Source organism: Macaca fascicularis, chromosome 12, assembly GCF_037993035.2.
Source record: "Macaca fascicularis isolate 582-1 chromosome 12, T2T-MFA8v1.1".
In the NCBI taxonomy this organism is placed as follows: domain Eukaryota; kingdom Metazoa; phylum Chordata; class Mammalia; order Primates; family Cercopithecidae; genus Macaca; species Macaca fascicularis.
In genome coordinates, this window is record NC_088386.1 from 64,715,390 (window position 1) to 64,732,619 (window position 17,230).

General features: G+C 38.9%; 1 protein-coding gene across 1 annotated transcript in view; it reads right to left on the reverse strand.

The window, feature by feature from the left end:
* Positions 1-17,230, reverse strand: part of LRP2 (LDL receptor related protein 2) — a 213,793-nt gene that overhangs the window by 16,859 nt on the left and 179,704 nt on the right. Inside the window, exons 63-68 of the mRNA XM_005573401.5 lie at positions 15,269-15,397; positions 10,562-10,693; positions 9,468-9,599; positions 7,642-7,785; positions 5,991-6,156; positions 4,126-4,254 (exon numbers count right to left, since the gene is read on the reverse strand). Coding sequence (XP_005573458.3) covers positions 4,126-4,254; positions 5,991-6,156; positions 7,642-7,785; positions 9,468-9,599; positions 10,562-10,693; positions 15,269-15,397 — 832 coding nt within the window. The remainder of the gene's footprint in view (positions 1-4,125; positions 4,255-5,990; positions 6,157-7,641; positions 7,786-9,467; positions 9,600-10,561; positions 10,694-15,268; positions 15,398-17,230) is intronic.

The window sequence follows — 17,230 nt, forward strand, 5'->3', positions numbered from 1 at the left end:
ATTACCTACAGGGAAACCAACTGTTTATCTCAGGGACCTGGGCGCTCAGTGACACCAGTTTCGTATTTTACAGAAGATGGGGAGCAAAAATAGCGGCACAAGAGCATGCGTGATTTATCCTTCTTGAAAACTGCAACTCCTTAATAGAAAATTGGCCAAAGGATGGATATTCAGACCCTTTAAAATGCATTATGAAAGCTGTTTACTCTTCAAGAAATATTATTGAAGGCCTACTGTGTGAGAGGCACTGTTCTGTGTTTGGGATCTATCAGAGGACAAAACATACAAAGATTTCTATCTTCATGTAGCTACTCTGTTGCCCAGGCTGGAATGCAGTGGCACAATCATGGCTCACTACACTCCTGGGCTCAAGCAATCCTCTCACCTCAGCCTCCTGAGTAGCTAGGACTACAGGCGTGTGCCACCATGCCTGGCTAGTTTTTTGTATTTTTAGTAGAGATGTGGTTTCCCCAATGTTGCCCAGGCTGGTCTTGAACTCCTGGACTCAAGCAATCTGCCCGCCTCAGCCTCCCAAAGTGTTGGGATTACGGGAGTGAGCCACCACACTCGGCAACTCTTTTTAAATGTGTATTTTGCATCCAATTAATAATTAATTGTAGAGCAAGGGTGTATGTAAGCAAAGATGATCTGACATTGAAGAATTACCTAGACCAGGGATTACATGATTTCAAATACCTGGAGAGGAACAGTTATGTAAGATGAATGAGGAGAGATCCTGGTTGTAAATATCAAGTGATGGGGAGAGCAACACCCTGTGTCAGTGCCCAGGAAGGCAGACCTACGCAGTGTAATCTGCTCCTCTGATTTCCAAAGCAACAAATACAGATTTTATTTCTTTTCTTAAATTTTAAATGTCAGCACTATATTAAAAAAAAAAAAAAATCTTAAAGCTCCTTGTTGTCGGCCGGTCGCGGTGGCTCAAGCCTGTAATCTCAGCACTTTGGGAGGCCGAGACGGGTGGATCACGAGGTCAGGAGATCGAGACCATCCTGGCTAACACGGTGAAACGCCGTCTCTACTAAAAAAATACAAAAAACTAGCCGGGCGAGGTGGCGGGCGCCTGTAGTCCCAGCTACTCGGGAGGCTGAGGCAGGAGAATGGCGTAAACCCGGGAGGCGGAGCTTGCAGTGAGCTGAGATCCGGCCACTGCACTCCAGCCTCGGCGACAGAGCGAGACTCCATCTCAAAAAAAAAAAAAAAAGCTCCGTGTTGTCCCAGCCAAATATGTTCTATGGGCCATATTTGGCCCACCAGCCGCTGCTTTTCAGTCTCTAGTCTAAACCAGTCATCAGGCACAGACCAAGTTTTAAATTCTACTGAGGAATGCATGGATTTTAGACAAACTGGGCTCTGGAAAAAATGCAGCCAGGGGCCTTTAAAGTCTCAACAACAGGTAAATACCACCTTGTTTGGTTTTCATTAAAAAGGACACACATGTGAAAGAAGCTAGTCACAAAGAACCACATACTGCAGGATTCCATTTGTAGGAAATGTCCAGAATAGGCAAATCTATAGAGACAGAGAGCAGATTAGCAGTTACTGAGGGCAGGAAAATGGTGGCTCAGAGGAACAGGGTTTCTTTGTAGGGTGATGAGAATGCTTTAAAACTGATTGTGATGATGCATATACAACTCTGCATATACTAAAAGTCAGTGAATTGTACACTTTAAATGGGTAAGTTGTATCATACCATACATACCATATGTGAATTATATTTTAATAAAACTGTTTTTTTAAAGATAATAAGCCAGGCATGGTGCTGTGCAAGTAGAAGGCTGAGGCAGGGGACTGCTTGAGCCCAGGATTTTGAGGCTGCAGTGAGCTATGATCATGCCACTGCACTCCAGTCCGGGTGACAGAGCAAGACCCTGTCTATATAAATAAATTAATTAATTCAATTTCATTTAAAAGTATTAAATACTCAAAACTAAGAAAACAAAAGGTAGGGAATGGAATGGAAAAAACACACAAAAGATACACAGAATGATTTTTGTCTCCTCCATGACTTCGTTTATGCTATTCCCTGAGCTTCTGAACAACCAGCCTGGCTCCTTTGCCTATGTGTACCCAAGACATCTATCCAGATTCCACGTCAGTCCCACTTTCTCTAGGAAGTGGCCCTTCTCACTCTCACCCACACTGACCTCACATGTCACATACTTTATCACCGGTTATACTAGCAGTGGATCCCAACCTGCAACATTCAATTCAGTGCTACTTTCTCCATAGAGCTTCCCCGGACCCTTGTAAGGTAGGAGAACTATCACAGTGTTTTCCAGCAGTTTCTGCATGACAATTCTCCCTTTCCATCTTTATTACAGTCAACAGTTGCTGACTAAAGGAGCATGGTGTTATTTTACCCATCTATGTAAATAAGGGATAGAAACCTATGACAAATTTATAGGTCCTTTGTACGATTCAAATGAGTTTATATATGTAGGACACTTAGAGTAGCTGACACACAGCAAGAATATAATAAATGTTGGCACTTTTCATTGCTGTCAGTGGCATTATCAGTAGTTATCATCTTCATCGTCCTTTGGACCCACTGGCAGATCTGATACCACAGAAGCTGTAAGAAGCTTTAACATATCATATATGCTTATGCTTATAAAACTTATGGGTCATGAACCTTTCAAATGGATCATGAAATGAGGAGGTTGTAGGTTGAGTCTGGAGGCCTTAGGCCGTGAAATCCTTTCTCACTCCTTTCTTACTTCCTATCCCTCCCAGGACTACACTGAGCCATTCTAGAGAGAAAGGAATTACAAAGACAAAAATAAGAATTTCTGGCCGGGTGCAGTGGCTCACACATGTAATCGCAGCACTTTGGGAGGCCGAGGCGGGTGGATCACCTGAGGTGAGGAGTTTGAGACCAGGCTGCCAAACATGGTGAAACCCTATCTCTACTGAAAATACAAAAATTAGCCAGGTGTGGTGGTGGGTGCCTATAATCCCAGCTGCCAGGAGGCTGAGGCAGGAGAATCACTTGAATCTGGGAGGCAGAGGTTGCAGTGAGCTGAGATCAGGCCACTGCACTCCACCCTGGGCAACAGAGCAAGACTCCATCTCCCAAAAAAAAGAATTTCTATGAGGGATATCAGAGGATGATCATAATATCAGATGAATTTAAACATTAGTTACAGAGGAAAACATTGGAAACAGTCACATCATTCACACCATAGAACACACTGCATCTCTTTGCTCCTAAGATATTGTGTAGATAAGATATAAGTAGCAATGACTAATGTTGAGGATGAGTCCTCATTACAGGTTAATCTTATCAGTCAAGTATTTTTCATATTTCATTGCTGAGTTTCTAAGGGTATGATTTAACATATGAATATAACACAATCAAAGTAGTAACAGCTCATAGTGTTCTACCTACAAATACTGGCATAGCTACAAAGGGCTAGACTGGTCCTGCCCAGGTAGGAACATTATTTGGGGTTATTCAAAAAACTTTTTTAAAGTGTCACTATTCTGAAGCTAAATATGTATGTAATATGTAAATACCAAGTCATTTCAGCTTAGTGATTATTCAAATAAATGTCTTGATATGTAGAGAAAAATAACAAAACTCGTTCTCATTTACACTGAGATGATTTATAGATAAACTGCAAATTGGAACATTTCTACAAATGGATAATACATATTTATACATGTGTCATTTTAAATATTTATATATTTTGGATATAAATGTTTAATTTTTTAATTAAACATGACCAAATCCCTAGCTGAATTTCAATGAATGAGTTACTTTAAAACATCTAAATGAAAGGAAAAACAATTCTGCTGAAACCTTCATTTAAAACAGTTAAATCCACAAAGAACTTTAGAGTTCAGAGCTCTAATTTGGCAAGGAATCCACATAACCAGAAAGATTCTCAGATGTGTTCTCAAAGGAATTTCCCGATCAGAAATGGTTGGTCCTATGTGATCTCAAGGGCATGTTATAATTCTTGAAACAGTCATAGACGCTCCTCCCCAAAACCTGAAGGACAATTTCAGTATAACTAGGAAAAAACATTATAAGAAACATGGAATATGATGAGAATCCAGGGAGAAATATCTAGAACACTGAAGACTTCTCCAAGTACTTACCCTAGTTTGGGATTCACAGCAATTGCAGCTGGTTGATCCAGGTCAGTGGAAATCAGCCACTTTCTGTACCTTCCATCAAGTTTAGCCACCTCAATGCGTTTATTCTTGACATCTGACCAGTAAATATGCCTGAATTCAGACGGACAAAGTTAAACAACCGCAAAGCCTAGAGTAATCATTACTGGGTAAGAGGTGTGAAGATGAGAGCATTTCATTTGAAAGTTCTGGCTGGTGAGAGAGCTGCTCAGATACCTATCATCGGACCATAGTCCTCTCTTGCGGAACTCCAGCCAAGGCGACATCTTTGGCAGGTTACACTTGGAAGAGTAAGGAATTGAGGGGACTCCTGCCCTCAACAGCCAAAGCACCTGAATCACGCAGGATCCGCAATGGAATTAACTCAATTCCAAAGACTAAACAGGAAAGTCAAATTTCCAATCTGTTTTAACTACAAGCCTGCTAAAAACACAAGATGTGGATTGTTCATCCCCAAGATAACTACCATAGACCCAGCAGTCAGACTGGCCTCTGACTGGTGTTATTATGAGACATGGGCTTCTAGGTAGAAGTCATAAGGCATCGTGGGGCTGGTGCCTTAACTCTGACTGCCCATGAGTCTATTTTCTCCTCAGGAAGGAGCCCCATTAGAATCAATAGGAACCTGGTGTCAGCTCAAAGATGAGTGGAAACAGCCTTTCAAAATAACAAACTCAACTGTCCTGCCTTATTTCCACTTCTGAGGCTGCAGGTCTCAGTCTCTTACAAGCAGAAAAAGTTCCACCACTTTCTTAATTCTCTTATTCATTAAGGCTGAGAAAGAGGTAAAACTTCAAACAAGAAGACAGATCTGCCATTCCCTGGTTGGTTTTCAGAAGAGAGTGTTAATGTCTGGAGTTCTGAGTTCCTGACTCTAGCAACAGTTCTCTAAGGCCCTGTTTCTTGACCAAAATTGCTGAAATGAGTCTCCTGTTAGCCTGCAGGCACAGCAGGACCCAATTAACTTCTTCAAAGATGCTGAAGTCTTCCAGGAACACCAGCCACATTTTTTAAAAGGTGAAAAAGAATTTACACTGAAAATAACTCTCCATTCTCCAGGAGGCAAGTGACCCCTGAACCTTCCCCATCAAGCATGTTTATGTTATTAGTTCATTTTCAAGGAATCATTATCCCACCAGTGTAAGTCAGTGCAAACCTCTTCCCTGAAGAAGGAGCTTACTAACTTCTCCACATCCGTTTGTACCTCACACACCTACCTCATAACCCTACTTAAGGTTCTACTTTAAAACCATCCAAAATGTGTGACTCTGGTCCCTGGGCTACTAGGTCTAGAAGAACAGGAGAGACTGACACCTCTATTACTCAATTCCAAAGACTAAACAGGAAAGTCAAATTTCCGATCTGTTTTAACTACAAGCCTGCTAAAAACACAAGATGTGGATTGTTCGTCCCCAAGATAACTACCATAGAAAAAAAAGTTTCATCTCAACTGCTTTGCTGGGAGAATTGTGAGGCTGTCCCATTTCTTCACAAAATGAACAGTGTTGCCATACTGAAAGTTAATTTTGGAATCCAGAACTCTGTTGGCAAGAATGCTATCCTAGATATATAGTGAATCTTGACCTGGGTGCTTTCCCAGTTTTTTTCATGGCTCACAAAGAATACAGGATATGATAATGTCTCCATGACATGCTGGGATAAGTGGAGGCAGTTGCTGGGGCTTCAGCAAGCCCAACCATTGCCCAGCTGCACTCATGGCTGAGTGTACCCATATCCAGACCCAGCCTCACTCATGGGCCATGGCGAGCAGTAGAGAACTCTAACCAGGAAAACAGAACAAGTAAGGGAGGAGTGTATGGCAAATTTACCTTCCAACCCAGTCCACTGCTATTCCATCTGGCTGCATTACATATTTCAGTTTCAGGTCAACTTCCTGCACAAGATTATTGTGGCCGGATTCAAAGTTGGGGATGTAGGCACGTTTGATAGCACCAAACCTAGAGCCCTCCCCTCGCACGGTGTAATATACAACGCCTACAGAGGAAGACACACAGGTCAGTTTCATATCAAGAGCATCAAGTAATGGAAGAACTGGAGTCTAATCAAGTGAAGCAGTGTTCATTTATTGACATCTCCATCTCCCTCCTCACTATTGTTATAATATGAATAATTCAATAACATCTGTATAATCAAACCATAAAACCCATCAAACTTGAGCTATGAGCTACAAATGCTTCAACTGAGAACTTAGTGAGATTTAGTCATCTCTATTTAAAAGTGATTCATTTAAATGTATTTCAACAAAGTGCTTATTTACTTTTATTAGGATCAAGTTCTAGTTTCCAAAACAGAATGTATAGAGATAAACCAGGGCAGGCTGTTGAGAATTTGAAAGTATACTCAAGATCAGAGGCAGTAAAGAAGCCATGTCAACGAGAAGTCCTATTTTATGTACAGACAAAAGGATGGTGGACAGCAGGCATGTTAAAAGCATAGGAAGACTGTGACTGTACAGGCATGCACTGGACACCCACTGCTTTCCTAGGTATGCACCATTCTTGAAAAGTGTATTGTATTGCATGAATATGTGTGAAAATACAACAATAATAAATCCTATATTGACATAGTTATTAATAGTTTTCAAAGCCTTTCATCTCATTCAATCTTCAAAACAACTCTCAGAGGTAGGCAGGCAGAACAAGATTACTACTTGATTTTGTAGATAAAAAACTGAGATTCAGAGAATCGTTACAATTATTTAGGATCATAAAGCTAGTAGATAAGGGAGACTGGCATAAAAGATAAGTTTACAGGCATAGAAGACAAGTTTTCTGACTCCTACCCTACTATCGTCTCCCCCAACACCAGATAGAGCCATGAGAGATTCAACAATAAGCATTATTCATCTTTTTCCTTCATTCAACTAAATTTTTTGATTACCTACCATGTAGAGTGTACTAGATGTTGGGTCAGATGCTAGGCATTTAGAGATAAGTTAGATTCAGTCTTTGTCCCCAGAAAGCAGATGTATAGAGGATAGAAAGATATTATGTGGTCAACTAGCTATATAACTTAGAGTAACATGTGCCATAAAATGACATAGGTTCAGGGTGAGCAATCATAGAACTCTGCCAGGAGGAGTGATAGAAGTTGTCACAGAGGTGGTGACATCAAACTGGGTCTTTGAGGTCTGGGTAGAAATTTTCAAGGTGTACAACGGTAGGAAGGAACAAGATCTGCAGTATCAAGGACAAGGAAATTTCAAAATACAAAGAGATGTGAGATGGTTCAGAAAGGATAAACCCCAGTGATGGGAAGAGTTTTGGAAAGAAATCAGGAAAGATTGGCTGGGATTCAAGGCCACACTAAGTCATCAGGAGCATGCTGGGTTGGAAGAGTATCCTCTTCCACTAATGCAACAAAATTCACTCATTAAACAATAAATTCTTTAAAAGTCAACACCTTAAAATTCTATAAAGTCACTTAATATCAGTGAAAGATGCCAAAGTTTATACTCACTGAGGCCTATGTCCTCGGGATCCCAATCATAATCAACAGCTTGGATATATTCCTCATCTTGAAGATACTCTGAGAACCTCTCAGATGAGAGATTATATTTTCGAATTCGGACATTGTCAGGCAGTAGCAACAAAGGAGAGCTACCTGTAAACAAACAAAGGGCTACTTTATCTGTTTGAATTATACTTTCCTTAAAGTATGATATAAAATGCACAGTATGTACCTGCCCCTTTTTTAAAGAACATCAGTTTCTATAGGAATCTGACTATCTCTGTTAATCAATAAAGTTGACTATCCAACTGGGTTACAAAATCCATGAGTTGACATTCTCATCTCCACTTCAAGTGGAATGCTAATATGTCTCTTAGGGACATTATCAGTTCTTTATTCTTTGTACTCAGTGGTAGTTTGGAACAAAGCTAGACTGAGAACCCTACGTAGAGTCCTCATTTTCACTGAATTGTTTTTATTTACTGACATCAAAACAGACAAGACTGCAGACATTCTATCTCACAAAAGAAACACTTTCATAATCTTACTAAAAGTTTACCAGAAAAGTCTCATTCCTTATGCTTTCCTGACAGATTTTATGATTCTTTTTAGCAGGTAATCAGCTCTATGACCCAATTTAGCTCCTAGTTAATGAAAAAATAAACCTGACTTGTCCTTGATTTAATTTTTTTTAACCTAAAGCAGCTACTTAATGGTGACTCATCCCAAGATGCACTGTCTAGAATTTCTTAAGTTTAATTTACTTGCATAATGTCAATTGAATCCAATTGAAGTAACTTTTAGAAGTTCATTTTATGTATTTCCTCTATCTTGACATTATGTTTTATATGAATATTCCAATTTGTTTCAGTCATGTCCTTAGTTAAAAGATTTAAACATTTAAAAATTTCCTGCTTAATTACCAGACCAACTGTTCAAATGCTTTCATTCTGGTTTTCATTCACTGTCAAGAGTGTTTTGAGGGTAAAATATTAAAGTATGCTAGTCAAATGTATGCTTTAAAAGCTCAATTTGTATGAAGAAGTTAAACAGCCATTTTGGCCATTTACTCTTAATTTACAAAATAAAGTGCTATTTTCTTAACAAGTTCCTGAAACTCTAGTACAAACTTCAAATTCAAAATAAAGACCCATGCCTCTTAGCTAGGACATGATGATTTAGATCAGGCCTCTGGAATTTGGAGTATAATACTTCTGACTTACATTCTTTCTCTGTTTTTATCAGGCCCGATTGTCAGATACTGGTATCAACTTAAAATGTAAAACTCATGATTGAAGTTATGACTGTGCCAGACTCCTTTTTGCCTTTGATCAATAGTCCATGAACAATACAAAAGGGATATGTCAGCAGAGTATCCTTGATTTGCCCCAGTTCATGAGCCTTCTTGGACTATTGGGACTCAAATCTTATTCTCAGTGGAGTGGTAGCTAGAGGGCCTTGTTACTTTCCTTCTATTGATGACCGTCCCACAGGCAAGATTTTGTTGTTGTTTCAGCCTTAAGAAAGATGACATCTTGTCCACTTTTTGAAGTTTTTATCAAGGTGGACAAGAGGCTAAATCCATTATAAGTAACACCCGGCTCTTGTTTGAACTGATGCATATTTGTTGGGGGATGTAGCTATTGTTTTAAGCTGGCAGGGGAGGAGAGCAAAGGAGTGACTAAAGAGGTGTTAGAAGAGAAGCAGCTGGCGAGTTAAATACAAAAAAAGAAAAGAAAAACTCTGAGAATCTAAAGTTTCTTTCCTCGTATAGTGTACTCAGCAGTATTTATTTCCCCCAAAAGTCAATTAATCCTGACATGAACTCATCATACCCTCAGCGGCACATCGTTTTCCAGGGTGGTCACTCATAGACGTGAAGCCATCAGCACAGACACACTCATAACTTCCTTTGGTATTTCTGCAGTGCTGGGGACAAGTCCCAAATTGCTCACACTCATTGATATCTGTAGGCAAAATAAAACCAAATATGCAACATCTGCTCCCATCCATTCCTTAGAGACCTTGCTTCTGTTTAAATCCATATTCACTAGCAATGAGGACTGAGAAGGATACAGATGAAAACAAGCAATGATACAAACATTTGTGAAACACTAAGTTTCAGATACTGTTTCACATGCTTTCCAAATATTTTCCTTGTTTAATCTTGCCAAAAGACTTTAAGAAGTATGGATGATTAAGCCCACAGTCCCAAAGCTGATAAGCAATGGAGACAGGATTTAAACTCTATGACTCTGCAATAGCAGAGCACATTTTCCCTTTCAGAAGGCATATGTTGTGTTGTATCGTTCAGTGTCCCTTCACTTCTGCTAACTAGCTTCAGGAACAGGAGTCATTGATTTGGTTTTTCAATAGAGTTCTTAAGCTTCAGGTCCAAAAGGAGCTCTTACAATCTTCTGACTATGACATATCATGAATTAGAAACAGTAAATTAAAATACTAGAAGGCATCTAAAATCACAGTCATCACTCACCATCTTGATAAGCTATCTTCTGACTCCATACCTTACAACTCATCTATGTCTGGCATAAGTAGGTGTGTATAAATATGTGCTGGTTGTTTGACTTACAATGAAAAAATAAGCCTAGTTTGTTTTTTAAAAAAACTTTGATTTCACACAGTGGTGCAATAAACAGCCATCATCACCAAGGCCTTCATCATTCATATCAATTCCACAGACTCTACTGAGCACAGAGTATCTGACAAGCACTTAGGTAGGCACTGGTCAGATAGCATGCATACAGGCGGGGGAAAGCAATTCTTCAGTAGTTCAATGACCTAGAACCACGAAACCATGGGTATGGTACCATTAAGGGAATTAAGTAGTGATTTATTTAATAAAGGGGAGTGGTGGAGAACCTTAAATGTAAAGTTCACCTAAACAGGAATTGGAAAAAATATACTCTACCTAGACAGGAGGTTCTGTCAAAAACATTGGTTTCGAACCCAGCTGTACAGGAGCAGATAAATCCTCCTTCATTTAATTGGGTACAGTTTTGCTCGCATATATTTTCAGCACATGTTCTTTCTTTTCCTTTATCTGAGAAACAAAATCCCAGCATTACAAACCAGATCAGCCACAAACAACAGTCAAGTGGTGTATCAAAAGGAGCACCTACTAGTAACCAGCTGTAGGACATCTTGAGATGACCCCTTTCCATAAGACTTTGAGAGGACAGAGGGCACTGGGGGAGTCTGGATTCCTATTTCTGATTGTGGCCTGAATACCGTTTAGATAAATGCATATGATGTTAACACCCTAAGGCAATTTTCACATTATATGCAGCACTCCCAGGCTCATCCTCAGAGCATTCAATTTTGGACTCCAGAACTATGAAGCCTGACACTCCATAGCTGTTACCACCTGCTCTACTATCTTTAATCCTATTGCATATAGATAGATTGACAGATAGATAGAGATAGATGATAGATCGATAGAGAGATAGATAATAGACAGAAAGAAAGAAAAGAAAGAAAGAAAGAAGGAAAGAAAGAAAGAAAGGAAAGAAAGAAAGAAAGAAAGAAAGAAAGAAAGAAAGAAAGAAAGAAAGAAAGAAAGAAAGAAAGAAAGAAAGAAAGAGAGAGAGAGAGAAAGACAGACAGACATGGATACATATAGATTAGAACAAAATTACAAATAGGAGGAAATTATAAAATTTTAAGAAGACTATAATTTGCCTAACATTGACCAATTGATTATATATGTATATACACACACCCACACACAAATATATATGTGTATATCAAGTGTTGACCAAGGTGCAGTAAAATACAGAGTTCTAAGTCATACAACTGCTCTTAGAGCCATAAATTAGTACACAAGGAAAGAAATTTTGTACTATGTATGTATGCATCAACGCCTTTAAAAATAGTCATACTCTTTTGCCCAGTTATTCCATGTTAATGAATTTTCCCTTGAAAAGGAATAAAATATGCAGTATAATTTATGTTTAAGGATTATAACAATATTTATAATAAGAACATTTGAAAACAACTTGAATGTATGTTCAGTGATAGGGAATAAATTATTTTATAGTATACTTTAAACTAAGACATTACTGATGCACCATTACTTTATGTAACACTAAAATAGAATATGTCTGGAACTTACACTGACATGTTATTAATTGTAAGATATATATCTTGGTTTCAGAAATGTTAAAATATAAAAAAATACATCTTAGAAGCAATAAGTTATGATTATCTACATGATGAATTGCTATGTGATTATTAAAATTTATAGTTTCAAATGATACTTTGACATGGGAAATATCTATAATAAATTGAAAAAAAGACTGAAAAACTCCATTTAGTATACAATATTTCTTAATTTTTAAAAATACTAAGAAATATTTCTTACATATACAAGTGCAAAAAAAAGATAGCAAAAGTACACAAACTTTAAAGGTTAGTTCTCTTTTAGTGATGGGATTCAAATGCTTTTTACTTTTGATTATTATTGAACTTTCACAGTAAAAAAAAAAAAACAACTCATAGTTTATTTTTGTAGAGCCCATATAAATGATCCTTGTTATTCTGATGCAGATGTTCCAGGACGGACTTTTAACAGCTCACACTTCACCCTAACACTTCATTGTTCATCATTGCCCCAAGAGCTTGTCTCTACTGATATCTATCCAAACCGTCTGGCTTTCATCCTTGTCATTCTTATCAGTTTGCTTCTTTTATCCTCCATCTATCCCCAAACCTAGGTCTTACAGAAAAACTGGTGAAGATGAACATAGATAGTAAGTGATAATGGGGGAAAGAGAGGCAGTGGTTATCTCCATTAAAGATTTAAGCTTCATCTACCTCTCAAATAAAAAGTCTCCTGGTCATAGGCTTCTGAGTATTTTTGACAAAGAGATTGTGGTATCTCCTGGTTCAATTCTTTCAAATATATCTATCTGTCTTCTATAGTATGCAATGAAGTGAACTTAATCACTCTCAGAGTCCTTTAGGGTAAATGACCATATCAGTATATGTGGTCTGAGTAGATTAAAAACACTGAGTTTCAAAAAGAAAAATAACCAAAATAAAGTACAATGAAATTCAATGGAATGCTGCCCTTGGAGTGCAGACTTCAAAACTGTACACATGAAAGTCTTATAATAAAGATCCTAGCCTTTATTATAGGAGCTCCTAACAACTACACATTGCTAAAACATCTATTTAGATTTTCTATTTTTTTCATGAGCCATTTTCAGAGTTTTGTGTCTTTCTAAGAATTTGTTCACTTCATGTAAGTTGTTTAATTTATCGCCATAAAATTTGTCATAGTATTTCCTTACTTTTAAATTTCTGTGAGGTTAGCAGTGATATCCCCTCTACATTGCTAAATGAATCTGACTTATGTTTATTAACTTGGATATCATGGAGCCAGTCACATAACCTCCATGGGTCTCCCATGCATCACTAGACTTTGTAATTTCCCCCCAGTTCTGAAATCTATAAAGGGATTAGGGGTCCCAGGAGTCAAGAATTTCTGGAGCAAGTGATCCACTGAATGAGTCATGCTTTTGTGAAGCAAGAGTCCTTAACAAGAGCAGAAACCACACAACACTGTAGGATTCTTCCTAAAATGTGATGGCTTTCTTATCATTGTTTTCATTTGAAAATGATCACCATTTTAACCCATATAACTGATTTCCCCAAACCCAAACATATGGCACTCTATTTATAAAAGAAATACCCTACTTTCCATTTTATGAAGAAGAAATAAGAACTACCAGAGAAACAGCAAGTCAATCTATCTTTATGACCACATAAATAATATTTGCAACCTGAGGTTAACTTCTTTCCTTTATACCTGATTGGTGCTAGAAAAAATGCTAATGTATTTTCATCCCCAAAAATTTGTCAAGAGAGTAGATTTTAGGTGCTCTTACTACAAAAATATTTTTTTAAAGATAACTATGTGAGACAACAGATATGTTAATTTGCTTGACTATATATAAGTCAAGTCACTATATATAAGTATATCAAAACGTCATGTGGTACACCTTCAATTTTAAAAAATAGAACAATGTGTCTCATACACTTCAGTGATGCTTTTGGAGAAGAGGAAGGAGGAGGAGAAGACAGAAGAAGAAGAAGGAGAAGAGGAGGAAGGAGAGAAGGAAGGAGAAAAAAAGAAAGGCAAATAAATTAACAGCACCCAAGAACTAGTATTTTAAAAGAGAATTCTATGCCTCAAATTATTAGTCCAGAGAAATAAGACTGAATTCCATATCACATATCCACTTAATATCCGAAAAGAGAAGCTGCTTCCATACCTGAATTAATGTTTGTGCTACTTATTTCGTTTAAAACAAAAAAACCTGCTACTAATTAAATGCCATTTGAAAAGAAAGTACTGTAGTCTATTTTAAGCCTTTTAACTGGCACAGGCAACTGAAAGAGAAACCAGTGCTTGACTACTGGACCCAAGTCCAACTTGGAAGTACTCCAAACTCCTGGAACTGCTCACCTATCAGTCTCTGGGAGTTAGAACCCAAACTTGCCATTCAGTTTTGTGAATTCTATCATGTTCAGCTTTTAAAATATTTAATCAAGTCACTTAAGTCTGTCAATAACTCCAAGTCCCACAGAAAATGTATGTGAAATAAATGGCAAGCCAACTCAATGTGGCTGGTTATTCACACCCCTTTGTAACTCATGCAGGAGAAAAACTGATAGAAAATCCTTTGGATGCCTCAGAAAAAAATCAGTTAGAGCCCAAGAAGTTGAAAGCACATGGAGCTCACTAGGATGACTAAGCCACAGGCTCCTAGAGTCTGAAGAATGGCCTCCTTCGTCCTGTGAGGAAACCAAAGACCAGAGAGGTCAGTATGTGCCCAAAGTGGTACCGCTAGTGGCAGAGGTCCAGAGGCCAGCCCTCCTAACCTGGACTCACATGACTGCTCCAATTCTGCCTCTGCCATTCTGTGTGACCTCAAGCAAGTTACTTAAGCTCTCTGAGCTCTATTACATAGACAATAAAAGCAACTCAATGGGGCTAACTTGAGTAACCCATTAAGTAACATATGTGAAAGCACTATGTGAGTCATAAATGGACTACAAAGGTGTGACTTAGTAACATGGCATTCTAACATTTCCATCAAAACATTGAGCTAGAATTGTTCCTTGGTTATGTTCATCATCCTTTTCCTACACAAAGTGCTTCCTCTACTTTCTTTCTGTTTGTTTGTTCATTTGTTTTGAGACAAGGTCTTGCTTTATTGCCCAGGCTGGAGTACAGTGGCACAATCACAGCTCACTACAGCCCCTGCCTGCACTCAAGCCATCCTTCCACCTTATCCTCTCGAGTATCTGGTACTAGAGGTGCGCACCATTACACCCAGCAAATTTTTGTGTATTTTGTTAAGACGGAGTTTCGTCACACTGCCCAGGCTGTTCTTGAACTCCTGGGCTCAAGTGATCTATCTGCCTCGGCCTCCCAAAGTATTGAGGTTACAGGCATGAGCCACTGCATCCAGCCACTCCCTCAACTTTAAAAATAAAAATAAATGTCCCTTCCCAGGTCCCCTGTGGCATTCCCTTCTTGCTCAAACACCCTCAGAAGCTTTTTCAAGTACCAAGGATACTGCATTTGGCTTAAGATTTTTTTACTTACTGCAACCCAGTTCATCAGACCAATCACCACAGTCATCGGCATCATCACACACATTGTCGTTTGGAATGCAATGTCCATTGCCACACTTATATTCATATTCCGTACAAGGTTTAGGGGTTGGTTTTCTACCTGTATGTAAGAACAAATTAAAATCAAAACTTTTTCTTTTGTGAAGCAAGATACTTCCTTCTATGACAGAGACAGTTTGTACTTACCAAATAAACAAGTGCTTCCCTACATTTCCCAGTCTCCCTTGCAGGTGGGTTAGGACCATGTGACTAGTTCTAGCCAATGTACTGTCAGTTGGAGGTGCCGTGTGTCACTACTGGGCTGAAGCAATGAAAAGCACACGTGCCTTCTCCATGTCTCCTGTGCTACTGCAACAACCTTGGAAGCCATGTGTTCCAGGCAGCACAGCTACAAGATGCAGGGAGGACTTTGACACTACCGCAACCTTCAAGTTTGTATTCCTGTTATTATTATTATTGGCAGAAATGAATCTGTGGTTATAGCATTAATTTATTTGAGGCATAGCACAAAAGGATGAAAGCCCAGAAATAAAATATTTTTTTAAAAATTTGAGCAGATTTCCCCCTTCCCCAAAATCTCTTTCCATTTCCCCTACTAAAAATGCCATTTAAAAAAAAAATGGAGGAAGATATTTGTAGCACATGGTCAAATCCCAGAATCCATAAACTTTTATTCTTTTCAAGGAGCAAGATTTTAGTCTGGGAAACCACTACCAGCCACCACAGGAAGCAAACTGCAACATTTCAATGGCTTAAAATGGCAAAGGTTCATTTCTCACTCATGTAAAGTTTAATGACAGCCTAGAAACCCTCCTCCATCCTATAATTATGCCATCAGGAACACATTCAAGGTTGCCAAGGCAGGAGAAGATCAACATGGTGGAAGCACACAGCTTCTTAACTTCCTGAGCCTGGAAATGACAGATATCCTCCTGCTCATGGTCCATTGGTCAGAACCAGTCACATGGCCCCGCTCTAACTGTAAGGGAGACTGGAAAAAGGAAGAATGTGCATTCTCATACAATTCACCCTTGTGTCACTAAATACTCCTTTACGATTTTCTTCTCATACGTGGAACACCCTTAACCCCTTCCCAAGGAACATAGCTTAGTCCATTCAGAAACTGAAATCCAGGACCTCTGCGTAATGGGCAGTAGCCACTCAATCAGTTCCAGATGTGGTTCCTCTTGGTTGGGAGACCCATAAACTAATAAACAATCGGTGCCATCTGTGCCCGATAGGTAGCGGTGGAACAGGGGCAACGCAATAGAAATAAACACTCCCATGGGAAAGAAAGAATTAGAGAGTCGTGGCAGTCACCAAACTATAGCAATTCTGAAGTCCCACTAGGCTAGGATGACACATGTTGGCACAGGACAGTCCTGATTCATGCCTGCTGCCCCAGTGGAATTATGAATAGCACCACCTTCACTTTCAAAAGCACACTGGCTTGGAAAGGAGAGTAAATCACATAGTCACTCTGGGCAGACATTGTAAAGGTCCCTTCTTTGGGGAGTGGAGGGTATTTATTGATTAGCTCATGCCTCTGCTCTGGCAGGAGCTCCTGTGTCAAAATGTCTCTCATTGTTTCTGACTCTACCCTTTGAGAGTTTTCCTTGTCTATTTTCCTCTTCAAATGGAGAGGGAAAGGGAAATATGCTCCCATTAGGACCCACACAGCTTTCTCACCCCACTTCTTGCTTATAGAAGGCCGGGAGCCCAATAGTTTTTTGTTTTGTTTTGTTTTTCTTTCAAGTCTCAAACAGTCATAGCATTTTGGTTTATCTGGTTATATCTCGCTCTCAGAAACCTACCAGGCATTTGATCTGTTTGCTTCTAGCCTGTTCTAAAAGTTAGTAACCTGACCTAGTGCTCTTTTTGAGCCATAGTTCTCGAATCTGCTTTTTTCTTTGCTTTCTTTCTCTCATATAAT